The sequence below is a fragment of the Alternaria infectoria genome (assembly GCF_024043175.1).
Source record: "Alternaria infectoria strain BMP 0036 chromosome Unknown scaffold_10, whole genome shotgun sequence".
Lineage (NCBI taxonomy): Eukaryota > Fungi > Ascomycota > Dothideomycetes > Pleosporales > Pleosporaceae > Alternaria > Alternaria infectoria.
The window spans coordinates 762136-788380 of NW_026250699.1; the positions used below are offsets into that span (position 1 = coordinate 762136).

The 26245-nt window shown below is 52.9% G+C and overlaps 10 protein-coding genes across 10 annotated transcripts; 6 read left to right on the forward strand and 4 right to left on the reverse strand.

Annotated features, from left to right (window-relative positions):
* Window positions 1-147: 147 nt before the first annotated feature.
* J4E92_006695 (uncharacterized protein) lies at window positions 148-3663 on the forward strand (the record flags this gene model as incomplete). Its single annotated transcript, XM_051498061.1, has 1 exon — window positions 148-3663. One exon carries the CDS (start codon window positions 148-150, stop codon window positions 3661-3663), a length of 3516 nt encoding a protein of 1171 aa, XP_051351787.1.
* Window positions 3664-3959: 296 nt separating this feature from the next.
* On the reverse strand, window positions 3960-5589 carry J4E92_006696 (uncharacterized protein; the record flags this gene model as incomplete). The annotated part of the gene is made up of 2 exons (XM_051498062.1): window positions 3960-5297; window positions 5353-5589. The coding sequence occupies 2 exons, from the start codon at window positions 5587-5589 to the stop codon at window positions 3960-3962; spliced, it is 1575 nt and encodes a 524-aa protein (XP_051351788.1).
* A 406-nt stretch (window positions 5590-5995) lies between these two features.
* Window positions 5996-7496, reverse strand: J4E92_006697 (uncharacterized protein; the record flags this gene model as incomplete). The annotated part of the gene is made up of 5 exons (XM_051498063.1): window positions 5996-6086; window positions 6138-6473; window positions 6608-7021; window positions 7072-7159; window positions 7208-7496. 5 exons carry the CDS (start codon window positions 7494-7496, stop codon window positions 5996-5998), a joined length of 1218 nt encoding a protein of 405 aa, XP_051351789.1.
* Window positions 7497-9282: 1786 nt separating this feature from the next.
* On the reverse strand, window positions 9283-10638 carry J4E92_006698 (uncharacterized protein; the record flags this gene model as incomplete). The annotated part of the gene is made up of 6 exons (XM_051498064.1): window positions 9283-9636; window positions 9700-9949; window positions 9998-10099; window positions 10147-10184; window positions 10235-10481; window positions 10604-10638. The coding sequence occupies 6 exons, from the start codon at window positions 10636-10638 to the stop codon at window positions 9283-9285; spliced, it is 1026 nt and encodes a 341-aa protein (XP_051351790.1).
* A 1030-nt stretch (window positions 10639-11668) lies between these two features.
* J4E92_006699 (uncharacterized protein) lies at window positions 11669-12412 on the forward strand (the record flags this gene model as incomplete). The annotated part of the gene is made up of 2 exons (XM_051498065.1): window positions 11669-12059; window positions 12117-12412. 2 exons carry the CDS (start codon window positions 11669-11671, stop codon window positions 12410-12412), a joined length of 687 nt encoding a protein of 228 aa, XP_051351791.1.
* Window positions 12413-12892: 480 nt separating this feature from the next.
* On the reverse strand, window positions 12893-14844 carry J4E92_006700 (uncharacterized protein; the record flags this gene model as incomplete). Its single annotated transcript, XM_051498066.1, is given in 2 exon segments — window positions 12893-14822; window positions 14840-14844. The coding sequence occupies 2 exon segments, from the start codon at window positions 14842-14844 to the stop codon at window positions 12893-12895; spliced, it is 1935 nt and encodes a 644-aa protein (XP_051351792.1).
* Window positions 14845-16291: 1447 nt separating this feature from the next.
* PRP10 (U2 snRNP component prp10) lies at window positions 16292-19888 on the forward strand (the record flags this gene model as incomplete). The annotated part of the gene is made up of 1 exon (XM_051498067.1): window positions 16292-19888. The coding sequence occupies one exon, from the start codon at window positions 16292-16294 to the stop codon at window positions 19886-19888; it is 3597 nt and encodes a 1198-aa protein (XP_051351793.1).
* A 1370-nt stretch (window positions 19889-21258) lies between these two features.
* Window positions 21259-22176, forward strand: J4E92_006702 (uncharacterized protein; the record flags this gene model as incomplete). Its single annotated transcript, XM_051498068.1, has 1 exon — window positions 21259-22176. The coding sequence occupies one exon, from the start codon at window positions 21259-21261 to the stop codon at window positions 22174-22176; it is 918 nt and encodes a 305-aa protein (XP_051351794.1).
* Window positions 22177-22454: 278 nt separating this feature from the next.
* J4E92_006703 (uncharacterized protein) lies at window positions 22455-22944 on the forward strand (the record flags this gene model as incomplete). The annotated part of the gene is made up of 2 exons (XM_051498069.1): window positions 22455-22691; window positions 22762-22944. The coding sequence occupies 2 exons, from the start codon at window positions 22455-22457 to the stop codon at window positions 22942-22944; spliced, it is 420 nt and encodes a 139-aa protein (XP_051351795.1).
* Window positions 22945-23340: 396 nt separating this feature from the next.
* On the forward strand, window positions 23341-24441 carry J4E92_006704 (uncharacterized protein; the record flags this gene model as incomplete). The annotated part of the gene is made up of 1 exon (XM_051498070.1): window positions 23341-24441. The coding sequence occupies one exon, from the start codon at window positions 23341-23343 to the stop codon at window positions 24439-24441; it is 1101 nt and encodes a 366-aa protein (XP_051351796.1).
* Window positions 24442-26245: the final 1804 nt, after the last annotated feature.

Genomic DNA, 26245 nt, shown 5'->3' on the forward strand with positions numbered 1-26245 from the left:
TCTACTTCTTCCGCCCGCGAACGAAGCGGCGAAATCGACTACGGCATCCACTACCACGACGGCATCCTTACTCTGCTCAACCCGCTGCCATAGTGCAGTCGCACCATGTACCGCCGCGATCCCATACTGTCGTCTTCTCCGCCCCCGATGGCACCGCGCACCTCTCCGCACAGCGACGACGAGCGCGATACCTACGTCACGCAGCCTACGCAAATCCTCGGGGAGCGCTCGCCTTTCTTTGCGGCGCCGTCTGATACCACGCAGCCCACACTCATAGTCACGCCGCGCGCGCATCCAGTCCAAGCCACGGCTTCTTCGTCGCAATTACAAGTCCCACGTTCGTCACCCGCCCCTCAGCGCGAGTCGTCGCCTGTCATGTCGCCGCCGTCGCAGTCGCAACGCCCATACGGGGGCTACAGCAACCCAATGGCACCGCCTGGCACAGGCTTCTTCCCCCCACAAGCAGTCCGCAAACCAGTCGTCGACCTCACCTCGGACGACCCGCCGGTTGAGCGCGACCCAGACGAGGACGAGTCGGAATATAGGTCTAATATACCCTTGTCCAAGATCGAAATGGCATCCATGACATCGAGGATCGAAGAGACACCGCAGAAGCCGACCTGGGACCTTTCGAGTTATAAATACGGCAGCGACCAGTCGCGTAAACGACCAGCGGAACGATTTGAGTCGAGTACACCACCTAAGCGACAGAAACCTCTGCAGCCGCAAGGGGGGCCTTCACGCGCTATACCTATAGACTTGACCGAAGACAAGGAGATGACCATGGAAGACATCCATGACCTGAGCACGTATACCAAAGTCAAGCGATTACAGGCTATATACCCGAACCGCTCTGTCAAGCAAATACATGATGCTTTGACAAAGCGAAAGGGCAACTTCAACGACGCTTCCGAGTATCTGGCGGAACAGGAGTCTGAGGATGAGCTGCTACGGTCGCCACCTCGCCCAGGAGTAGCCCGTACAGCATCAAATCCAGTTGTAAAGAAGACGGCACAGCGAGGTCTTAAGCAGCCTGTACAATCATTGCAGAACAAGTACTCGAAGTTAGGCGCGACTCAGAATAGCCCTGTCACAATCGAAAGCCCTGAGAAGGAACCACCGAAGCCAAAACGTCGACTGAAGAGCGGAAAGGACCGCAAGAAAGCCGTTTTCTCGCCCTCCCCCGAACCCGCACCCGTACGACCGCAACAGAAAACAAAGAAGGAGGCGGCGATTGTTGTCTCCTCTGACGAGGACGAGGGTATTGCTGCGGATCTCATGATCGACGACGATTCGGAAGCAGGTGGCTCGGTAGTGGAGAACAGCTTTGACGATAGTAAATTGTTGAACCTCTTCAACACTTGTACAGTGGAGGAGTTGATCGACTTATCCAGTCACAAAGAAGAGGACATCAAGGAGATCTTCAAACACCGCCCATTCAAGTCTCTCGACGCTATTCGCAAGGTCCATGTGGATCTCACGCCAGTAGAGAAGGGCAAGAAGAAGTCTCGCAAGCCACGTATAACAACCGGACAGCGACTTGTGGAATCTACCGAGGCCATGTGGAATGCATACAACACCATCGACTCGGTCGTTCAGCAATGTGAGGCTCTGGGCAAGCCGATGGTTGCGGGCATGGCAAAATGGGGCATTGATATCTTTGGTGCTTCCACAGAGGATGGAGTCGAGATTACAAGTCTCGATGATGTTAGCGACACGAACTCTTCTCGCGACTCAGGTTATCATACTCCTCGGAGCCCGAATGGCAGCGATACGGAGCCTAACAGCATACGAAAAGCGGTCACTCGTACGAAGCTTTTGACACAGCCCGCGATCATGAACGACGACATTGAACTCAAGGATTACCAGGTTGTAGGTCTTAATTGGCTGAACTTACTTTGGAAGACCAAAACCTCTGGTATCTTGGCCGACGATATGGGTCTGGGAAAGACATGCCAGATCATCGCTTTTCTGTCACACCTCAAAGAAGAAGGCGTCGGAAAGCCTGCGCTTATCGTTGTGCCTGGATCTACACTAGAGAACTGGTGTCGTGAATTTGAGCGCTTCTCCAACACGATCAACTTTACGCCCTACTATGGATCACAGGCGGAGCGGTTCTCTCACCAGGAGAGCATTCTCCAAAACATCCGCCAGGGAACGTGCGATGTTATCATCACGACATATGACCTTACCTTTAGAAAGGACGACTCTTCGTTCTTGAGAAAGTGCAGGCCTGAGATCTGTATCTTTGACGAAGGGCATATGCTCAAAAACGCCAACACGATCCGGTACAAGAGCTTGATGAAGATTCCTACGACTTGCAGAATTCTTTTGACAGGAACGCCACTTCAGAACAGTCTTCAAGAGCTCATGTCGATTCTGGGTTTCCTCATGCCGCAGGTTTTCTATGGCGACCAGCAGGAGGAGGTTCAGGAGATGCTGCAGATTTTGTTCAAGCACAAAGCCAAGACTATGGAGAGCGACTCGCATAGCTCACTGCTTTCTGCACAGCGTATCCAGCGCGCTCGTACGATGCTGACGCCGTTCATCCTCCGACGAAAGAAGGCTCAGGTGCTCAAGCATCTACCAAAGAAGACGTCCCGTGTCGAGTACTGCAATCTTACCGATACGCAAAAGACGCTTTACAACGAGCAGTTGGCCAAGCAGCGCAAGATCCTTGAAGACCGAGCAGCAGGCATACCCGTCAAGGACCATGCCAACGTTATGATGAAGCTACGACAAGCAGCCATCCACCCCCTACTCTTCCGCCACCGGTACAACGACGACAAGATCCGGAAGATGTCAAAGGCGTGTCTCAAAGAAGACATGTTCGCCGAAAGCAGCCCCGACATCATCTACGAAGAACTGCAGCTATACCAAGACTACCAATGCCACCAGCTCGCCTCCAAGTACCGCGCGCTCAAGAAATTCGAGCTCCAGGACCAGGAATGGATGGACTCTGGCAAAGTCGCCGCGCTCCTCGCTTTGCTGAAAAAGTATAAAGAGAACGGCGACCGCGCCCTAGTCTTCTCGCAATTCACGTCCGTCATGGACATTCTCGGCTGGGTCTTTGACGACCACGACATCAACTTCATGCGCATGGACGGCTCTACACCGATCCAAGAACGCCAATCCCTCATGGACGTCTTCTACCAGGACGAATCCATCCAACTCTTCATGATCAGCACCAAGAGCGGCGGCGCAGGTATCAATCTTGCCTGTGCAAACAAAGTCATCATCTTCGACTCAAGTTTCAATCCCCAGGATGACATCCAAGCAGAGAACCGCGCGCACCGCGTTGGTCAGACGCGAGAGGTCGAAGTCGTCAGACTAGTCACCAAGGGAACAGTCGAAGAGCAGATCTACGCGCTCGGTGTAAGTAAACTGGAACTGGATAAGATGGTCCAGGGCGAGGAGAGTGAGGAGGGCGCCAAGGGTAAGGGCAAAGCGAAGAAGAAGGACGAGGTGGCCGGTGCGGCTGATAGTCTGAGTAAAGCGGAGGAGGCGGGTATTGCGGCTGTGGAGAAGATGATGATGGCGCAGCTTGGTGCGCCGGAGGCTGCAGAGGTGGAGAAGACGGCTGAGGCTGTGGGTGGTGAGGGGGATGTTAAAGAGCAGTTTTTGAATGGCTTGAAGAAGGCGGGTTTGGATGTTGCTGCTTGATTCTATTTCATCGGCACATAATGGATCGAGTGGAGTGTGCGAGGTGTTGTTGGCACAGATTCCTGACGGCCTTTGTCATCCAGAGGGTTATAGATGTTTTTCTAGTTGGTTAGATGTGGTCTTTTCTGTACTGCGTATGCAGAGTCAGCATCCAGCGATGGCGTTGAAATGATGCGATTTATCTGCACATGCAATATTACGGCATTTGCCCAAACTTGAATTATGTACTACTATCTTGTACTTGAAACTATATACACTGTCTACTCGCGATTACCCACATGAAACCTCGTTCTTATCTAGTCCTTCACACTCACTCCAGCTTTACTCGCGTCCTTGGCAGATTGCTTCTGCGTCTTGGCTGTTTCTTCTTCTTCCTCTGAGCTCTCCTCGTCATCATCTTCGTCGCTGTCTTCCTCTTCTGAACTCTCCTCTGCTTCAGCTTCTTTCTTGGCTTGTGTTGCGGGTTTCCCTTTTGTAGCCAATGGTGCGGGTTTCTTGTCTTCTTCGCTGTCTTCCTCCTCACTTTCTTCTTCCTCATCTTCGCTGCTCTCTTCAGCTGCTGCAGTCGCTTTTCCTGGGGCTTTAGCTGCTGCTGGTTGATCCGCATCGGCATCCTCTTCTTCGGAGCTCTCCTCCTCGGATTCTTCTTCCTCGCTATCTTCATCCTCCTCATCATTCTCCTCGTCTTCCTTCTTGGTCGAGCTTATCGGTCCAGCGCTAAGCGCAGGGTTCTTCGCATCGTCGTGCATGGATGGAGGCGCATGTACGGGTTTCTGCAGGTCCGAGAGCTTGGGGATACCCGGTTTCGCGGCAGCCTTGGTGTCTTTTGTGCTCTTCGATTTTGTATCTTTGCTCTTTGTGTCTTTGCTGCTTGAGGGTTTCGACGACTTTGACTTTGCGACGGGCTTTCCGAGACCGAAGAGTCCTCCTGTTGCGGGTTTTCTTGTAGACTTTGACTTTACATCTTTTGAGGATGTGGTAGTCTTTGCCTTGGTGTCTTTCGCCTTGGTGTCCTTTGCTTTCGCGTCCTTCGCGTCTTTTGCCTTAGTATCCTTCGCCTTGGTGTCTTTGCTCGTACTCGCTGTAGGGGCTTTCGCGTCTTTCGTGCTCTTCGCATCTTTCGTCGCTGCGGTCGTGGCTACAGGCTTGGCCTCCGCTTTGGCAGTCGAGACAGCAGCCTTTGTATCTTTGGTCGTGGTCTCGGTCGCAGTCGGTGTAGCAGGCGTCGCAAGCTTCGGCGTGTCGGGTAATGGGACAGATTTCGGCGAGAGGATGCTGCTAGGGTCTTCCTTTGTAGGGCTCTTCCTGGACGTCGCCGAGGTCGGTGTGTTCGTTTTCTCAGCCAGCAATGGGTTCGTAGTCTTGATGTTGCTTGGAGTAGGCTTCATCGACGCGGCCTTCTTCGCAGCTTCCGCGCCTAGCTCACGGAGCGCCAGGTTTGTCTCTGGACTGGGTATGATGACATTCTCCTTCTTCGCAGCTGCGCTTGTGGATGAGAAGGAGGAGGTGGTCGTAGCTGGCGCAGCCATGGGCGGTGGGCCGGGCTTCGCAGGAAAGGGCGTGAAGGCTGCCGTGACGCCCAGCGCTTCTCGAATCTCGTCGTACTCGTTCCATTCTTCGATCTCGGTGATGCCCTGCAAGACACGCATTAGCCTCGTGCCCCAGCTACGCGCTTTCTCCTATACCTACACCCAGAACGTATCCCTCTTTGACTATCAACGGTAGCTTCTTCCCGCTAGCTCTCCGCTGGAACAGCTTCTTTGCGAGCTCATCTGTCGCCGTGTCGACTCCCTTGAAAGGGATCTTGTTCGCCCTTAGGATTGTTTCGATTCGAGACGTGGCAGTAACGATGTGAGAGGACCCGGCAGTCAGCGAGGTAAAGAGATATATCGTCGGGTCGTTGTCGTAGACGCTGAGTTCGGCCATGACTGAGGCTCGGTCGGGAGTCGCGCGGGGTACGGAGGATAGCTGTGATGTGCCCTCGTGACGGTGGCGAAAGAGGCAGAAAGAACAGGAAGGCAAGCCGGCGTATATTGCGGAGGTTTTATAGGCCTCGAGACGACGACGTGTAGCGATTGTAGTTTCATAAGTCCACGGGTTTCATAACACCGCCCTGACAGGACGAGGGTCTAGTGGGGCGCTAGCTTGGACCCTTTATTTCACAAGAGAGTAGATCGGCGGGCATGCGCCAACTCGCGAGTCACCATGCACATGTCAAACACCATTTGGGATTTTAAAGTTGAAGATATGTTTGCATTATTCATATCGAGCGAATGACATTACAGATTATTCCAGAAAACATAACTAGTGCCGTTTTTCTCGTGACTACACATTATGCTGGCGTGGGACCATTGGAGTATTTGCTAGCAAGAACTGTCATCAGGGCGTCGCTGACTTCGAATTCCTCGAGGACTGCGCCAAAGCTAGGTAGGGTCAGTGCATGCTCAGATGAAATCAGAATGATACCAACATACCCGTAGCAGCGGACTTTGGCAAGGAGCTCCTTCTTCACGAGCTCAATGTCCTCTTTGGAAAGATCCCTGAAGCATTCGTCTTGGAGGATCTTCGCCCAGGCCATGATAGGCGTGATTTCCCCATCAAGGGGCAGACGATTGCTGAGATCGAGTAGTTTCATCAAATCCGGCATCTTGACGTCCGGCATCTGATGTGGATACTTCTCCTCGGGGCAATTCGTGATATGCGCATCGGGAGGTGCCGTTGCCATGAGCGCATGGCCGCTGATGTTCTCGTCGGCCTCGTTGGCGCGGACCATTAGAAACTGCATGTGGTCCATGCAGGGTCGCTCGAGCCTGTTAGACGCAGTCGTCAGAACAGATCTCGTAAAGATAACGAATGACGTACGGAGGCTAAAAAGAATGAAGAAGAAAAGACGTAAGCGCATTACTGCTGGGGTGGAGGAGAAAGATAAGGCGATCGGTCGTACGTTAAGACGAAGTCAATGCCGATCTGATCATAGTCCATCGAATGTTGATGATGGTGACCAGACTGCTGGGCTTGTTGTTGTTGAAGAGTCAAGGCTTGACCGTTCATTCCATCATGAGAGCTGGATCCGCGTGTTGGTGGCGATGTGTAGCCAGTCGACGCTGATCCTGGCCCGTAGCCTGACATGCTGCCAGTGGAGCTTCCGTAGGCGGAGCTGTCGACGCGGCCCATGCCATTGCTCCCCGGGCTGGAGTGGTCGAAGGAGATGCCGTGTGCCATAAGTAGCTCTCTCAGTCGGCGGTTCTCGTCTGCGAAAGCGTCCCGTTCCCTCGTAGTAGCCGCAAAGGTATCCTTGAGACGGATCACCTCCTGCTCGAGGGCCTTGATGTATAGCTCCTTTCGCTCTCGATGTGTTCTTGTCATCAAGTCAGTGCGTGATACAATACATGGCTTGGCTGATGTTACCTCTGCGCCTGGCGGTTCAGCTCTTGCCGTCTGGTCAAAGCCGGTTTGCTATCCGGTTTGGGTCCTCTTCTCTTGGGTGGTTGGCCATCTTGCAGGAGTCAGCCACCATATCGAGGCGATATCTCGATGAACGAACCTCTTGTTGTCTTCTTGTCGGTCAGACCCTTGAAGAATCCAAATTGTGCTAGAGGACTCTTAGATTCGCTTCCTACAGAGTGCCACTGCCCGGTACTCTCCATGTCCGACGCAAATCCAGCCAAGCTGCCCCGCCTGCTGCTGCTCATGCTCACTTCAGAGAAACACTCGGAAGCCCGACGAGAAGCAGCAGGTGAGGGGTACTCGATGGCAGCGCCGGATGGAGGGTAGGTGGGCGCCATGGTCAGCGCATGCGCATTAGGCCAGGACATATAACGAGCATGCGACATGATGTTTCGATATTAGGTAAGAGATGAAAGAAACAAAAAGGAATATTATGTATGTGTGTATGATGAGCTTTGACGAGAAAGGAGAGTAGTGCGGCCATGTATATGTAGTGTCGCCAGCGCCTCGCCGGGTGAGGCACGCAAGCGTTCGCAGGGTCTTTGGCCGTTAATGCATCGATCTCAACTCAACGGCCGGCAACCATGCGAGCCGCGGGGAATGTTGCAACGTTCATGCTAACACGAGCAGAGCTGTCAAGGTTGTCATGGCGAGACTGGTCATGTCTCTGCAGCACGTTTCTGGGAGTGGAGTAACGACGCGAGAAGCTTCAGCAGCGGCGACCCAATGGCGGATGCCATGTCTACGTGCCAAGAACAAACTGTAGGAATCGCGAAGCGGAGCCAAAACAGATACAACTTCAAAACGTGGAGCGATTAAAGCGCTGGAGACTGCCAAGAGAAATTCCACATACCACTGCTGTTGTCGCGATGACTGGCACCCTCGGAGGAGGGGTCGGTTTTGATAGTAGTTGCCATGCTATAGGAGCGGCATTGGCAGCAACGCGCACTTATGGGTAAACGGTTCTCACCCTCGGCGCCGAAATGGCGGAGAAGCCGTCGAGTTGCAGTGAGCGATGCGCTAGACGCAAGTCAGTCCACAGGGCGACAATGAACCCCTGCGCACATCCGAAACGTACAAAAGTCGGGCTCGTCGGCGCGCAGAGATGACGAGTAGACAGAGCCGGTGCCCGCGGTTCTGCCGTGGGGTGTTTGGGTATTTGAGCAGCGAGACTTTGAGGGTACGTCTAGTTGTAGTGGAATGCGGCCGAGGTCCTCCTGTTCCGTGCTTCCGAGTTGGGCCAGACGGCGATGATGAAGAGACGGTTGCAATGGGCGACGAGCTGCCGGTCAATTGAGACAAGCGATGGTGCCCTTGGCGTCGCAGAGTTGAATGTAGCACAGGAGAGGGCACGCTGGTCTGGACGGACGTGCCAGGGTAGCTCGACTCCTACACTTGCAGTGCGATGTTCAAGGCGATTTAGTAGCCAGCCATGCACGCAATAATGCGCTACACACTCGAGATCGTCGGCGAGAACACAGCCCCAGCTAGCGATTTGGAATCTGCCTGCCATCCGGGTCTGGAGGTTGCAAGATGAGGCGGTCAGTGCACAAGATCGAGCCAAACAGCCTTTGGAGCAATCACAGCCAGAGCGCGGAAGCAGCTTGTGATCCGCTGGTGTTTAGCGGCTTCATTCTGCGGCTCTGCAGCGACTCCGGTCTAGAGCTTGCAGCTGGCGTGCAGTGCAGTGGCGCCGTGCGACACCCAACATCCCAGCTTTACAGCGCAAAAACAAAGGGTCGGCGCGCAAAATACCCCATGGCATTGTGTCATGGGCGATGCATGGTCAGGGCTGGGTATCAAAACCTGGCCCAGCCACTTCGACCGCCCGATAAGTCTCGGGCACGCCTTCCCGAGGTCCTGTGGCGGGTGCATTCTGCTCTACCACACTTCAACGTACTTCGTATAACAGCTATCCACTTAGACATGCAGTTGCCTACTCCGTACGGTCACGTTGTGCGGTATATACGATTTGCGGGGCAGCCAATCGCTATATTTCCTGACGTCGACCCTTACGACATAGCGCCTACTTGATCGTACCATCGGAATGCGATTAGGAAGCAAGACTGGTCACATATCCTCCATTGTACTATATAGCCTGCTCTAGATGCTCCAGATCGGTTGAGTAATCACTGTGGCCTTTGAGCAGATCCCGCAGCCGTATCGGAGTGCCTATAGCTTTGGCTTGTTGTCGAGGATCTTCTCAATCTCCTCCATGAGCTCCGGTGTCAACTTCTCGAGCAGCTTGAGAGCGCCACAGTTGTCCTTGACCTGTTCGGGCTTCGTTGCGCCAAGAATAACAGTAGACACATTCGGGTTCTTAGCTGCCCAGGCAAGCGCGAGTTGAGTCGTGGTGCCTCCAAGTTTCTCAGCAATCTTAGTCAGTTCCTTGACCTTCTTGATCTTAGCCTGTCCCTCGTCGCTCTTCAGCGCCTCGATTGAGTTCTTGAAGAATTCGGGGTTAGTCGCGAATCGGGAGTCGGACGGAATGCCATCGTTGTATTTGCCAGTCAACATGCCCGAAGCCTAAGTGTTGGTACACGCGTTAGCATAGATCTCGGATGTAGTAGGTTCGTTCTGAGTTCTTACCAGAGGTGACCAGATGGTCGTTCCGTATTGGTACTTCTTGTACAATGGAGCGTATTCCTTCTCGAAGCGCTCACGGTGGAAAGCGTTGTACTGAGGCTGCTCCACGATAGGGGCGATTAGGTTGTACTTCTCGGCGATATCGCATGCCTCCTGGATCTGATCCGCAGACCATTCGGATGTACCCCAGTAGTATGCCAAGTTCATCTGGATTGTCTGGGTGAAAGCTTCAACGATCTCCTTCATGCCAACGCTAAACATACGTTAGTAGGCACTCGGAAAGCAGAAAGCTAATACATACTCAGGGTCGTAGCGATGAGCAAAAACAACGTCGACGTAGTCGTGGTCAAGACGCTTCAAGGAGCTCTTCAAGCCCTCGACAATGTGCTTCTTGGATAGACCCCTACACGTTCATTAGTTGAGTAAGAGTATGCAAGACGGCCATATTACCTGGTGTTTGGCTCCTTCCTCTGAGTTCCGAAGAAGACCTTTCCATTACTGTCAGTCCCCACTCATGGCATGATGAGACTGATCTTACCTTTGTCGACAAGACGTACTCGTCACGCGGCCACTGCAGCTCCTTGAAAGCCTTGCCCATCTCAAGTTCGCACTCACCGGCTGCGTATACCTCGGCAGTGTCGAAGAAGTTGATGCCATGGTTCCAAGCCTCTTGCATGCAGTCCTTCACGATGGAACCCTTCTGCGTTCCTCCGTATGTCAACCAACCTCCCAAGGACAGGACCGAGACCTTCAACCCAGCGGGTCCAAGGCGACGGAACTGCATGCTATCTTGACATTAGCAAATGTTCAGATGTAACAGATGTAAGAGTACACATGTCAAATTGCGAATTGAACACAACCACGCATCGAGGCAGACTATTTCGTACTAGCAATTGACGTGACTTACTCCTTGGGGTCAAACTTTGTCTCGACGGCAGGCATTTTGGATGTTTATTACGAGTTGTTTGCTGAAGAGGAAATTTGGTTGTGTATGAGCTTAAATGAGGGGCAGGCAGGACACCTAGGCATAGAGAAGCAGTTGCCCCACCGTGGACGGCAACTATGATGAGGTCACGTCATGCGGGGTTAAGGTAAACTCCGTAACGGCACAAGGTAGAAGAATTGCCGTATGCCTTGGGTAAACGCGACTGAAAGACTTGGGAAAGATCAGCCACTGTACAAACCAAGCGGCGCAACCTTCCGCCTTACTTACGGCTATCACATTTGCGGCGGGTCAGGGCTGAGACATGGACCCGTGGACAAGCTCGTAAGCCGCAACAACCTTTCTTCCGCCCGCGACCAACCAGAATGTCCCATTCAACTCTTCGCTGGATGCCTATCGTCCCACAATTACCCTATAATTTTGTTGCGGTGGCACGGGAAGCTGTTTAAACTCATGTCTAACTCCTGTCCAGCGGCATTGGCGAAAGCTTGACCTCGCTCGTTTCATGTTTCAAACATCCCCGGCAGCTCGGTGGCGCAGAACCAATCACAGTCGCACAACGCGTATTCACGTGCATTGTTCGTCACCTCGCACAGGCAATGATTGGCCGTCACTGCTTGTTGATCTGGGGAATACGGCAAGACGGGTTCCTGACTATTGTGCTGACGGCGCACCTGAAGGGGGCGTCGAGGCGCGCCTAAGGTCATATATCTTAGCCGTCACCTTCCTTTATCGCTTCTATACACTGCCTCCTCACGGTCTCTCAATCCCTTGTTTAGATCACTAGCTTCTGCAGGCCTGAAGCAAATTCCATTCAACGTCACTCATTCAAGAGCACTGTTCCGGCCACTCACTTTACAATACAACTTTTGCATTCGGCCTATTCAAGAGCTCCTTCGTACTTAAGACCATCACCTCGCACCAGACTTGGCCTCAAACAGCACTCATTATATATACACCAACATCATCAAAGAACATCGACCTTACAACTATATACCTATATACTTCACCAATCAGCCGATCAACAACATGGGTTTCAAGAAGAACATCCTCGTCGCAAGTGCCTTTGCACTCTGCGCTTTCGCAGCACCTGTCCCCGCCCGGGGCCCCGATTGCGACCTTGAAGATGCCCCGGCAGCTCCCCCAGCAGATGCCCCAACCACCGAGGCGAGCCTGACTGCAGACAACTTGATCGCCATCGCCCCCACCACCGCGTCCTGCGATGGTGCACCATTCCCCGACGAGTGTGCAGATGCAACGGCAGCCGCTACTGCTATCAACAAGGGCTTCGAGACCTACAAGATCACATCCAAGGGCGAGAGGGCGGCGATCGTTGCGTATGAGCTCTTTGAGAGCGGAAACTTCAAGTACAAGAGGAACCACTTCCCCGCGCCAGGTAAACCTGGTCAGGGCACAAGGAGTAAGTATCACCACCAGATGGGCTGCATATGTGACAAAAACTAACTTTCATGCTTAGTGATGGCCATGCCAGAAGTTATCGAGAAGTACGCAACCGCTGTTGTCGGTGCAGACGCCGTCGCGACAGCAAAGGCCACTGGAGTCGATGCCGTTCTCGACCTGGTCAACTCTGACGACGAGAAGAGTTTCGGTTCCGCGGCCTGGTACGTTACTACGTGCACTGAGGACGTCAGAGCCGGTCTTGACGCGGCCACCATCGAGGGCTGGCACAACTTCTTGACGAAGTGCGTCAACACTTCGCTTGCTGATGAGCGTGACGCTCTCTGGACCGCCAGCACGCCCAACGTCCAGTAAGGAGACTGAGATATGTCACGATACTGGATTGGTGGCACGGAGGATTCATTCACGGCGCATTGGTTTTGGTTGGCCTATGCTAGTATGCTTCACTAGAGGTGGAGTTTTCAGATGTAACGACTTACGAATTTCCTATACAATCATATCAACTTCATGATCTACCATGTGTGCGCCGTGTTTGTATATTGGCTACGCGACATCTCTGCATTCACACGATACCTCTTTGAAAGTAAATATCGTAAGAAATGATCATGCATCGTTACAGGATGTGAAGATATCAGGCTGTTTACGTGGCGTGTTTATCCTATGTTGAATACATTATACTAAAGCAACCTGGCTAGTAGGAATGAATGGCCGATACATCGCGTTGGCTGAAGAGAAAGAAGAGAACGAATATAAGAGCGCTACTATGCTTAAATATATACAAGCAGACATATCATAAAGTCTTCTACCAATGAATGTATAATACCATCGTCCAACTCAAATCGGTGACACCTCACCCCAAGCCCCGACATCTTCCCTCGACATAAGCTCTCCACACTCAGGACATGTGCATCCATCCAATCCATGCGTACCCGCACACTGCCTGACCCACGCCTGCAAGCACCCAACACAAGTCGCAGGCTCGTGCCAACAATTCGCTGTGATCCTGCGCTCGCTGAACTCGAATACTGGCCTTGACGTCTTGCAGAGAATGCACGTGCGTTCAATAGCTGGTGTGTTGCGGCGGGAACCAGGGGTCATCGCTCGAGGGCTAAGAGAGGCGTCGAAGGCGGGGCGCTGGTATGGCTGGGGAGCGGTGCAGGTAATGTTCGGAGAAGGTAGGGCGACTATGCTGCTACGTTGGGATTGCATCGACACGGGGCGTCCTTGGGATTGCCACGAAACAGGACGTCCTTGGGATTGCATCGAAACGGGTCGTCCTTGGGATTGCATCGATACGGGACGTACTTGCCGCAAGTTTTCGTTGGATAGCTGTGAGGGTAGTGTAGTTGGTGATAGCGAGTTTCCGCTGCTGCGGCGTCGCTCTGCGGAGGCGGCGGGACTTGGTGGGGCGTCGGTCCAGGGCGCGAAGGGTGCTGGAAGGGGTGCTTCGAGTTGGGCTGACTTGACGCTCATGTCAAAGGGCGAGTAGGTTGGTGTCGGGATGAGGTCGACCGCCGAGAGACGTTTGGATGCTGCTGGGTCCTGGTTGGCTTCGGCTTCGTAGACCTGCAGGTTTTCCTGCGTTAAGTTCATTCTCCGCAGATCTTCGACAACCGTTGCAAACTTTGGCTGCTCATGTTGAGCTGAAGAGTCTCTTCTCCTAGCGCCAAAGTTCTTCAACGCTTGCGGTATGGTTGACCATCTGTGCTTGATCTTCTTCTCTGGTTTGTTCTTCTCTTCCGATGTCGCGAAGGCATCCAACGTGGGGTGTATTGGTGTTGCTGGCGTAGCAGAGAAGACGGGTGGGGGTGAAAACGCAAGTTTCGAGGATGTTACAGGCGTGGGTGGACCGACTTCGTCATCCCCGTACTGCTGATAAACCATGTCATTCTCAATGTTCTCCCCTGCGATGGCTTTAGGCGCACACCCTGACACGGGTCGCGAGCGGTTTTGTGGGTAGCTGTTGTTCCGTAGTCCTCGCGAGGACGCAATCTTGGTTCCGGAGCGATTCCGTTGGTGGTAGGTCGCGAAGGATGTAGGTCGTGGTCGCGGCTGCATTGGCGGGCTGTCGAGTGCAGTGGAGCTTTGAGGGTGATATGAGATGGGTCGTTGCGTGTGTGGACCGTTTGCATCGTTCATCGGCGGATATGTCCACTGCGTAGGGTTTACTTGTGGCCTCTCACATTCACAACTGCCGCGGGAAGAAATGCTGCTCCTGGGCTTGTCTGAACTGTCAAGATACGATGATGCAGGCCCTTGACCTGGTGTATTAGGGCTCATGGTGGCTGGCGAAGCAATCCATTCTGGCGATAACAGGTGTTGCGCGTTGTATGATGTCGGTCGTGTGAGCGGTAGCGGTCGTCGCTTAATCGGGGATGTATTGACTTTCGTGCTTGGTTCTGTCTCCGGAAGCTTGCTCAATGTTTCTTCGGGATTGAAAGAGGAAGCCGGGCGGTTCGGATTCGTCCATTTGTCCAGCAGGTCAGAGTCGCTGTCCTCCTTTGGCTTCTCCTCGATTGGTTTGTCCTCAATCACTACCTTTTCGACGACGGCCTCCGTTTTCTGCTCTTGTATCACCGCTCGAGACTCGTCTTTTTCTTCTTCGACATCGGAAATCTCCAAATGCTCGTACATCGGTCGTTCCAACCATCGTGTTGTTACCGATTTTTCGCGTTGCAAATTTCTTAGAGCTTCCTCAGAATCTGCGATCAAGCCAAGCATGCGTTGCGCCTTTGCAGAATCCCTCTTAATCGGCCGTGGATGCCTCAAAAGTGGATGTACGTCATCTTGAACATGACTCTGCGCCACAGCCGCCATAGTTGTGAAGCCGTTCAGCCGAAACGAGGGAGGCCTGGAGAAATACCAACAACAGCGAACGTGGTTGGGGGGAACGAAACAGTGGGCACGAGCAACACAATAAAACAAGAGGCAGGATCAACCCCTCGTAAGAACGTGGGACAGCGTCCCTCCATATCAGCAACATGCCGCGACCCTACCACTACCACGGACCCCGGCACGGTACGACTTTACTGTGTGGCTGGCAGCAGCACAGAACCGACAATCCGTTTCAAGCCCTTGCGCAGAGAGCCCGGAGCTGCGTAAATCACCGTTAGCTTGGCTCGCGCAACACTGCGCCTTCGATTATTCGTTGCTAGGGCCCGTATTGCGAGGCCTGCAGTCAGAGTAGTTCGGCGGTTTTGAGTGGTCCCCGCCGCGTGAGACGTATTTTTAGAACTAGTAGTAGGGCTTGGTGGGCATGGCTACGGATAGCCCACGCGATGCCGACACTTGTGGTCATTGACAAAATCTCCTGCAATGGCTGTAACTGCGTCGACATGAGGCTGCAAAGTTCCACGATGACGACGCGTGGTTCGCGCTGGCGGTGTGAGCATCGCGTGATGGCTGGCGCAATCTCAGGTAACGAAAAAGATCAGCGAGCCACATAATCGACTGACGAACAGTGCCCGCTGTCGTGCCTGTGCTTCAATTTAGTTTCTGGAGTGGGTCTGTCGCCTCTGGTGCTCGAGACATGGGAGACCTGGAGCTCCTCGGCTTCTTGGGATCTATTTTGCTGATGAGTAGCCACTTGGTGTGCCACCCATTGTAGGGAGACGCGCATGCAGGCTAGGCGCCACCAAGGCGACAGAACTCAAGACGGATCAGTCCAGGCCTATCTCGCGCCTTCGAAGATCATGCAGCACACATGTAAGATGTTCGGGACGATCAGAAGAAGCAACGTGTCGGGCCCGCATTCTTGCAGGCTCTGGCATTTGTCGCCGATGAGTAAACTAGAACTTTGACTCTGAGTTGAACCCAGGGACAATGCACACAAAGCTGGCGTGAGTGGACGGACAATGCTATATGACCTACGTTCGCCCGTTGGTAGATGGCTGTGCCGCATTTCGATATATTGCGAGGCGGACTAGGGTACCGGGCGTGGGCACAGTGAGAAGAGAGGCTGCGCCGCTCGGCTTGGATGTGGCGGGTATCGATGAAGTCATTGTCTGTGGGCCTTGCAGCGACGTGATGCAGCCTGGCGACCTTTTGCACGCCTGTGTTGAGACTCCAAGCCATGGGTTTCGAGAGGAAGGGGGTGGGTGACTAAGCCGCTCACGCTAGTGCCAATGCGGCCGCTCTGCCAAGCCCTGGATCGCGAAACTTTGGAGAAGCTCACAGGCTGTCGTCGCCCCAATCACCCCAACCCCAATCTACCCGTCACCACCTGCTGCAAACATGGCCGGACCGCGCGCAGGAAACTCGAGGGCCAACGGCGCTGCCAACGGGGACACGTCCAACAACAAGCAATCGCTCAACGAGCCCCTCGACAAGGAGCTCTACGGCGGAAACAATGGCGACTACGTCAGTTCCATCGCCGTTGCTGACGACGACGCCGACATGGACGACGTGCAGCTGAACGGCCGGAGCCTTGTGGGCCAATACACGGCATCCAAGGAGATGATGAACGAGTTTGCGCATGGTGATGCCGGAGAGGCGGACATCCTCGACAGTCGCGAGAAGCAGGCTCAGATCGCATCACGCGAGACCGACTACCAACGACGACGATTCGACCGCGCCCTTTCTCCGTCGCGAGCGGACCCCTTCGCGAAGGATGGCGAAGATGGCGGCCAATCGTACAAGGACGTGATGAAGCAACGCGAGTTTGAGCGCGAAGAGGCGCGTGTGAAGAGGCTCATCGAGGAGAGGGAGAGGGAGGGAGGCAACGAAGTCCTTGACCACAAGCCAACGCTCCAGGACGACGGATCCGCCCCTGTCGATGGCGACAAGACCCCACCCATGAAGAAGACTCGCAAGAGGAGACGCTGGGACGAGAGCGGCGACGGCGAAACACCTGCGATCAAAGAAGAGGCCGACGAGGCCACGGCAGATGGCGAGCCCAAGAAGCGATCGCGATGGTCACCGGCACCCGAGGAAGAAAAGGCAGAAGACAAGTCTGCTGAGGCTGCTCAACCGGCTCGATCGCGTTGGGATACCACAGCTGTAGCCCCCGCCAGCGCCGCAACGCCTGCTCCCGCCACCAACGGCGCCCGTCCAGTCGCGCAGACGTTCGCATTCGGCACCGATATCTCCAACCGCAACGCTCCCTTATCCGACGAGCAGCTCGACATGATGCTGCCTGGTGAGGCTGAAGGTTACAAGGTCCTCGAGGCCCCTCCTGGGTACGAGCCAGTGCGGCGACCAGTGGGCATGCCAGCACTTCCCACGGGATACCAAGGCTTCTTGCTTCCGGAAGCAGACAACAGCTTGGCTGCCATGGGCAAGCAGCTGCCCACAGAGATTCCAGGTGTCGGTGATCTTCAGTTCTTCAAGAACGAGGACATGAAATACTTTGGAAAGCTCACAGACGGTGCAGACGAGAACGACATGACCGTCGAGGAACTCAAGGAGCGCAAAATCATGCGACTCTTGCTCAAGGTCAAGAACGGAACACCACCCATGCGAAAGACCGCGCTTCGACAACTTACCGACAACGCCCGGCAGTTCGGTGCTGGCGCTCTCTTCAACCAGATCTTGCCTCTCCTCATGGAGCGCACCTTGGAGGATCAGGAGCGACATTTGCTCGTCAAAGTCATCGATCGTGTCCTCTACAAGCTCGACGACCTTGTTCGGCCCTACGTCCACAAGATCCTCGTCGTCATTGAGCCTCTCCTTATCGACCAAGACTACTACGCCCGTGTCGAAGGTCGAGAGATTATTTCTAACCTTGCAAAGGCCGCTGGTCTCGCACACATGATCAGTACAATGCGTCCCGATTTAGACCACCAAGACGAATACGTCCGAAACACCACCGCTCGAGCCTTCGCTGTCGTCGCATCTGCCCTCGGTATCCCCGCCCTCCTTCCCTTCCTCCGCGCTGTGTGTCGATCCAAGAAGTCGTGGCACGCACGTCATACTGGTGTGAAGATTGTTCAGCAGATCCCTATCCTTATGGGTTGTGCTATTCTTCCTCACCTCAAGGGACTTGTGGAGTGCATCGGCGACAACCTGAATGACGAACAGCCAAAGGTCCGCATGGTCACAGCTCTTGCACTTGCAGCTTTAGCTGAAGCCGCGAGCCCGTACGGTATCGAGTCATTCGACGATATTCTGAACCCTCTCTGGACCGGAGCCCGTCGCCAACGTGGTAAGGCTCTTGCATCCTTCCTGAAGGCGGTCGGTTATGTCATCCCGCTCATGGACGAGGAGTACTCCAACTACTATACCAGTCAGATCATGGAGATCGTCATTCGCGAGTTTCAATCACCCGATGAAGAGATGAAGAAGGTCGTGCTCAAGGTCGTTTCTCAGTGCTCGAACACCGCAGGAGTAACCCCAGTCTACCTCAAGGACAATGTTCTCCCTGAATTCTTCAAGCACTTCTGGGTACGCCGCATGGCTCTTGACAAGCGCAACTACCGACAAGTGGTGGACACGACCGTGGACCTGGCGCAGAAAGCTGGTGTTGCTGAGATCGTCGGCAGGATTGTTAACAACATGAAGGACGAGAACGAAGCATACCGCAAGATGACTGTCGAGACTGTCGACAAGGTTATCAGCACACTAGGAGCGCACGACGTCGACCAGCGTTTGGAAGAACAGCTAATTGATGGTGTGCTTGTTGCGTTCCAGGACCAAACCATCGAGGACCCCATTGTCATCGACGGTTTTGCTACGGTCGTCAACGCACTGGGTGAGCGTACCAAGACCTATCTCCCGCAGATCGTCGCAACAGTTCTTGCTAGGCTCAACAACAAATCCGCAACCGTCCGTCAGCAAGCAGCAGATCTCATCTCGCGAATCACCTTCGTGATGCAGAAGTGCGACGAGGACCCACAACTCATCAAGCTTGCGCAGGCGTTGTACGAATACCTTGGTGAGGAGTATCCTGAGGTTCTTGGTTCCATTCTCGGTGCTCTTCGTGCTATCGTCACAGTCGTCGGTCTCCACGCCATGCAACCGCCTATCAAGGATCTGTTGCCCCGCCTTACGCCCATCCTTCGTAACCGACATGAGAAGGTACAGGAGAACACCATCGATCTGGTAGGACGTATTGCTGATCGAGGTGCAAACTACGTCAACCCTCGTGAGTGGATGCGTATCTGCTTCGAACTCTTGGACATGCTCAAGGCTCATAAGAAGGGTATTCGTCGTGCTGCCAACAACACCTTCGGTTATATTGCCAAAGCTATCGGTCCCCAGGATGTGCTGGCCACTTTGCTTGGTAACCTTCGAGTTCAGGAGCGTCAGTCCCGTGTCTGTACTGCCGTCGCCATTGGTATCGTCGCCGAAACTTGTGCACCCTTCACTGTCCTACCGGCTCTTATGAACGAGTACCGCGTACCGGAGCTCAACGTACAGAATGGTGTCCTCAAATCATTGTCCTTCATGTTCGAGTACATCGGCGAGATGGCAAAGGACTATGTCTATGCCATCACACCACTTCTAGAGGATGCCCTCATCGACCGAGATCAAGTGCATCGCCAGACTGCCGCTTCGGTCGTCAAGCACGTTGCTCTTGGCTGTGTCGGTCTCGACTGCGAAGATGCGATGATTCACTTGCTCAACCTTCTTTGGCCAAACTTGTTCGAAACCAGTCCTCACGTCATCGACCGCATCATCGAGGCTATCGAAGGTGTCCGCAACGCGATCGGTACCCCGCTTGTCATGAACTACGTCTGGGCTGGTCTCTTCCATCCAGCACGCAAAGTGCGAAACCCTTACTGGCGCATCTACAACGATGCCTACGTTCAGAACGCCGACGCCATGGTCCCAGCTTTCCCAACTTTCGAGGAGGACGAGGTCAGGAGACATGAGCTGGATATTTTCATCTAAACGTAAGATCCCCAGTACCTTCTTTTGCTTTCTTTCCTGGGGCCACTACCCCGGGGATTTGTTGCACTTTCTTGCTTTCAGCGAACTGGGAATTGGTTATAGTTGGAACAATGGTAGGCCAACCCTGTCAGGGTCTGGGCTTGTCTAGCTTATCATGTACATCACAGTAGGGTTGGATCGGAGTATGCGGCGTTACAGTACGCTAAGATCAGAGAGAGCATGAGTCGCCATTACCAGGCCACTTCAGTTTAGGACCTCTTATGGTAACAAAAAGATAATCTGCAACCACTTTACACGCTGATCACCTTTAGGTTTCTGTGAAGTCATCTCATCTATCCCAGCCCTTGATCGTTGTCAGAAGGTAAGTCGGTGCTTGCCGCTGTCCTGTATGCTGAACCATCGAAGAGAACCCGCGCTCCCTACCAGAGGGGAGTACGTCTATGTCATTCACTCACACACGTTAAACCGGGACAAGTATACGTGCTTTTCACCCCGTTTCGTTCTTGGCCATCGGATACTATGTTGGATATCACTCTCGTCGTCTAATGCCCCAGCACTATGATGATCATTTTCGTTGGACTGTGCTTGAATGTTGCCGGAGTCAAGCTTTGATCTGCTGCCATAGTCGCTGGCCTTCAAGCGGGTCAGACAGATGCATGGTCTTCACTGTCTTATATCCAGCATCAGTTCACAGTTATGATACAGCGTGAGTGTGCTGGGCCAGTGTCGTTGACTTTTGATACCAGAATATCAGCTGCGCAGTTCAACGGCGCAAACTCAAGCATTTCTCAATCACAGCCCAACGTTTGCAAGATCCTGTAATCCGTTCCATACATCATTGCATGAAAAGTTATCATTCAGCGTTAAGAAGATTTTGAGTTGATGTCGCACCTCACGGTTGAGAAAAGAAGTGGGCGATGCTGAGGTCGGGGAAAATCCCCAACTTTCTATTGGTGCGCGGACGAATGTATACGATCGAATGCGCGCGAAACCTTGGCCGAGAAAGTCCTAAATCCTAAATCCGTGTACTGGCATCCTAGCAATATGCGTTAATGCCAGAGACGTTTGAGCGTGGTATGCGACATGAATGTCTGAGGAACGAATGAGTGCTGATGGAGCCTCAGCCGGGGGGTAACTGAAAGTACAGGCTCAAACACGAGCATGGTGAGTATCGCGGCGGTATCGTAGTCCCTATGAATCTACACATCTTCTTGGCAAGAATACATAAACACCTGGCATTTCACGTCAGCGTTTAGCAGAAACCTTGAGCAGCTCGTACAGACGAATAAGACCATCGTCTCTTACGTATCCTTATCAACTTGCTTCCACGAACTACCAAGCAACCCGATTCTTCTTACGCATCAACTGCGATGGCCACTGTTCGCAAAGTTAACTTCCTCAGCCATGGCATCAACGTAATCGGCGATCTATACCTACCCTCCCCAAACGCACCAGACCGCAAAAATGCCGCCCTTATTGTCGGCCACCCCGGTACAGCTATCAAGGAACAAGCGTCTGGATTATATGCCAGAAAGCTAGCCGAACATGGCTTCATCACTCTCGCGTACGATGCAGCCTTCCAAGGTGAGAGCGGAGGGGAGCCACGTTACCTAGAAGATCCGTACCAACGAGTCGAGGACCTCAAGAGCGCCGTAACATTCCTTTCAACTCTTGACGGCGACGTCGACCCCGAAAGGATCGGAGTTGTTGGAATCTGTGCTTCTGGAGGCTACGCAATCTTCGCTTCACAGACTGATGTGCGCATGAAGGCCGTGGCGACCGTAGTCGGCGTTTGCGTAGGTGGTATGACTCGCAACAGTTTGAGAGACGACTCTGGAAATATCAACCTAGAAACACTGCATCAGCGCCTGAGTTTTGCAGCGCAAGAGCGCACCTCAGAAGCCAAGGGAGGAAAGCCTGCCGCATTCAGCACGCTAGACGTTTTCGAAGAGGCAAAGTCATACTATTCGACACCCCGCGGGTACCATCCCAAATGCAACAACCTGCAACTTGTGAGGAGCTTCGAAAAGCTTTCCACATACGATTCTCTTGCTTTCATCGACTGGATCTCTCCGCGACCGCTGTTGATGATTACGGGAAGTTTGGCAGATACGGGTAATGGAGGCCCAGCCGACACCGCTTGCTACAGCAAGGATGCAATCAAGAAGGCCAAGGAGCCGAAGGAACTTTTCGTCATTGAAGGAAAAGGACATCTCGATTTATATGCTGATACTGAGGAGAGTGTTCCAAGGCTAGCTGATTTCATGGGGAAGGCGCTGTGTACTTAGAAGCCGGTCGAGGCGTGCCAACACCTAGGGACATCCTATTCGCGTTAGCAACAGGGCGCCCTACGTATGACAACGCGACTCTTACGCGACGCGAAGTGGAGTTTCCCAGCTTGGACGTAGATGCAATGCGACACTTTAGGCAGCAGCCACTAGATCTCAATAAATATCCTCTCTAAAAACAACCTCACCTGCTGTATCTAGGTACACAAAAAACAGACTACTGTGTTTAACTATCTCATACCAAATTTGGAAGGCAAAGCTTCATCAACTACTACATCATGTCCGATACTGGTCCTCCTGGCGCGCCCCCAGCCGACGCTCCAACCAAAACCTACGACGCGTCATGCCACTGCGGCGCCTTCAAGTACTCCGTCACTGCGTCTCCTCCGCTCGACGACCCCAGCGCGGTTCTAGTGGAATGCAATTGCAGTATCTGCGTATCGAACGGTTATCTTCTTATCTACGTGCCCAACGAGCGTATCGTTTTCTCAAACGGTAGCATCGAGCAACTCAAGGTAGGCAAATATGTCACTAGCGACGTAGTAAATACCGCAAAAGATTAGATTAGCTGATGTTAGTTCACAGTCTTACTCGTTCGGAACGAAGAGAATGGGCCACTACTTCTGCGGTACCTGCGGTGCATCGTGCATGATCCGCTCCAAGGACCCCAATTTCTTTGCCGGTATGACGTGTATCAATGCACGCATGCTGCAGGGCGTTGAGCTTGAGAAATTGAAACGCAAGTCTGTCGACGGAAAGAGCTTCTGAGAGTTTGCAGCGGGGTTGTTGGCGCAGATGGTGTTAGGCGTGTATGGTGTTAGTCGGGAAAGGGCTAACGAAGACCGGAGTTGGCGATGTGAGGGGCCGGTCGCTCTTCATTCGTTATGATTTTGCATGTACAGTTCATACTTGCTGACAAAAGTCGGATATTCAAGATTATAAATGCGACTTCATCCTGCTGTAAGGCGTGCCATTGTTAGTGAAACTATAAAATTGGACATACGAGACTCGACTCTAGTATCTGAATCGGACATAATAGGTTTGGGCGGTAGTACGAGACATACGTTTCGTTGATAAATAGCTGACACAGTCTCCTTTCTCTGCTATTGACCAATTCAGAAACCTCCGTTCACTGAACAAGCGCTTCCCCAACTCATTCAAACTATGTCTCCATCACTCTCCACGCCCAACACGTCACCTACACCAACCTCACCGGGCCGTTGGGTTATAACAGAGTTCGGCAAACCATCCGTGCTGAGATGGGAAGCATTTGATCCCATGGCCGCGCTGTCTGCTGGCGGAGTGCTCGTTCGCATCCTGGTTGCTGGTATCGCCGGAGTCGACAACATTCAGCGTGTCGGCGGTTACCCTCATCCCCTAGCCAAGGCACCGGGCTTCACACCTGGCTACGACCTCGTAGGCGAGATAGTTGCGCTGGGCGATGCTGTTCCAAAGGGAAGAGAACTAAACATTGGGGACAGAGTGGCAGCGTTGAGCATCTTTGGCGCACATGCTACACACATCGTCCTGCCGCACGAAGAAGTCATGAAACTGCAGCATGAAGATGACCTCCTGAAAACTTGCGCACTTCCGCTGAACTACATGACTTCATGGGGTCTGTTGAAGCACAGTGGTGTCGATTTACGACCCGGCTCGAGCATCCTGATCGGGAGTGTAAGTGGAGGACTGGGAACAGCTATGGCTCAGCTTGTCAAGGCATTCGACATGGGCATCAAGATGTTTGGTACATGTTCGCCGGGCAAGTTCGACTACGTGCGCTCACTGGGTGTGGAACCGCTTGACCGAAACGCCCCGGATCTTGTGGACCAGGTCCATGCGCTGACGGATGGTAAGGGGGTGGATGTCGCATACGATGGTGTTGGCAGTGAGAAGAGCACCCAAGACTTCCTCGCAGCAACTAAGCGGGATGTCGGCAAAGTGGTTGTTTTCGGAGTTATGGGGGGCATTGCTGCGGATGGGAGTAAGATGTTGGCGAACGTCGACGAGCTCCTGGAAGCAATACTCCAGCCACCACGAGTAAGCTTCTGGTCGCTTGATATCGAGTACCCAAAGAAGAAGGAAGTGGCGGAATTCTTTGCGCTTGTAGAGAAGGTGAGAGAAGGGAAATTGGACCCGGTTATTGCGAAGCTGATGAGGCTGAGCGATGCGATTGATGCGCATGAGCTTCTCATCCATGGAAGTGCGATTAAGGGAAAGATGTTGTTTGTGGTGGACGAAGAGCTAGCTAAGACCCATGGCATTTAGATCGTTCTCCGTAGGAAACCCCTGCAAAAAAAATTGAAAGATGAGCTTGCAGCTATTATAGAAACTATCCGAAGTTGCAGGTGAGTAAGAAGTACTCAAATGTTGCACAGTAAGAACGCTAGTGAAGCGACACCATGAATGAAACCGTGACGTGTGATACATAGAAAACGACTCTCGGTGACACACATTCGAGGGAAAACGAAACGGAAAAGTTTTCTACGCACACATTCAGCAGGTATGCCGCGATAGTCTTGTTCCCGTCACTCACACGGCTATACGGTCTCCGGTGTTTCGGAAGAGCTGTATCTTCCGACTTGTGCGTGCATGGTACTAGGACTCATGTTTATGGAATTCGAAACTGGAATATAGGCATTGCTTGGATACATCGCGCTCGTTGTGGAAGCTTTGTCGTTGAAATCTGGGAAGTAGTAACCTGGGTTTGACCCAACCATTTGCTGAGGGACCGCATCCCAGGTTACAGGCATCGTGGGCATTGTTGGTGGTGGACAGGTCATGTTTCCCCACGTCGATGACACGCCTGAACCGGTGTAGTATGCATGATTTGGCGTAAGAGTTGATGTTGGTAGCGTAGATACAGTCTGCGATTCTTTGACGAAGATTGCAGCCATGGCTTCGGGGCACTCGTTCTGCAATCGCTTTCGTAATGATCCTGGTAGACCAATTCTATTCTCACATAGCCGTTCTAAGAGAGTCTCGATGATGTTCTCCAGATTGGCTGTCTTCTCGTTGCATCGTTGCTGTGTCTGCATCTTCTCATTCTTGACTGTGATCAAATCGTTCTCGAGTGTACTGATGCGTCTTTCTTTAGCTTCAATATCTCGCATAAGCTGTGCGCATATCTCACTGCCCCTAGCACGAGCTTGTTGTTTACATGGCCTCCGTATCTGGCTGTGCTCGAAAGCTGGCCCGGGAAGAAAATTTGGTTCCGGCGGATTTGATTCGGGATTCACCAATCTCCATATAAAAGTCCATCTCGCTTCCTTAGTAAGCGTCGCCCAAGAGGGACATCTTTCCGTCCGACGGTGAAAAGGTGTGGAGTCGTCGAAAGTATCGGCGCAAGAAGTACCGATGCAGTACCTCTCGCAGCCATCCGATGCATGTTTCTGTAGTATATTCACTGGCCTCTTCTCCTCGTCTGATATGGGTAATCGCGTGCAGCATTCCTTGCATATGACTATGCGATGGCGATTCATGAGACTTCGCATCAGTTCTGATATTGTCGTATTCGTCCCTTGACAGTCATGTAACTCATGCATTGGGCAAGACATCTGACCGGGATAATTAGAATCTTGAAGTGCATCTGGAACACGAACACCTTGTTCCCTAGTGGGTCTCCTATTGGAACATTCGTCTTCATCGCCTTCTCCTTCTCGGCTTCTTTTGTTGGTCGATAGTGCATTCTTGCTAGCAGATCCGATTGGAGTGCTGTTCGACGTTGCAGAGCTGTTTGGGGACCCGTTTGATCCAGACCCGTTTGTTGATGTTCGCAACGAATGTGTGTCGTCAGTAAACCACTCTGTGCTATCATGTGCCTGTAATGACTCGTATGCGTCATAGTCATGGTCCCCATCCTGTAGGATACACCAGAATTCCAGGACCAGTGCCCTCGAAGATGATACCGGACCTTCTCTTGGACTAAAAGCTTGGACTGGAGCAGCTGGGGAGCTCCTATTGCTGATGCTTGCACTCGTAATCGCTGGGGGAGTGGAAGGTGGGTACGTGCTGGCATCTTTGGTTGCGTCGACCCATTGGAGAACTCCAATTCTTGCGGTATCTTGAGTAT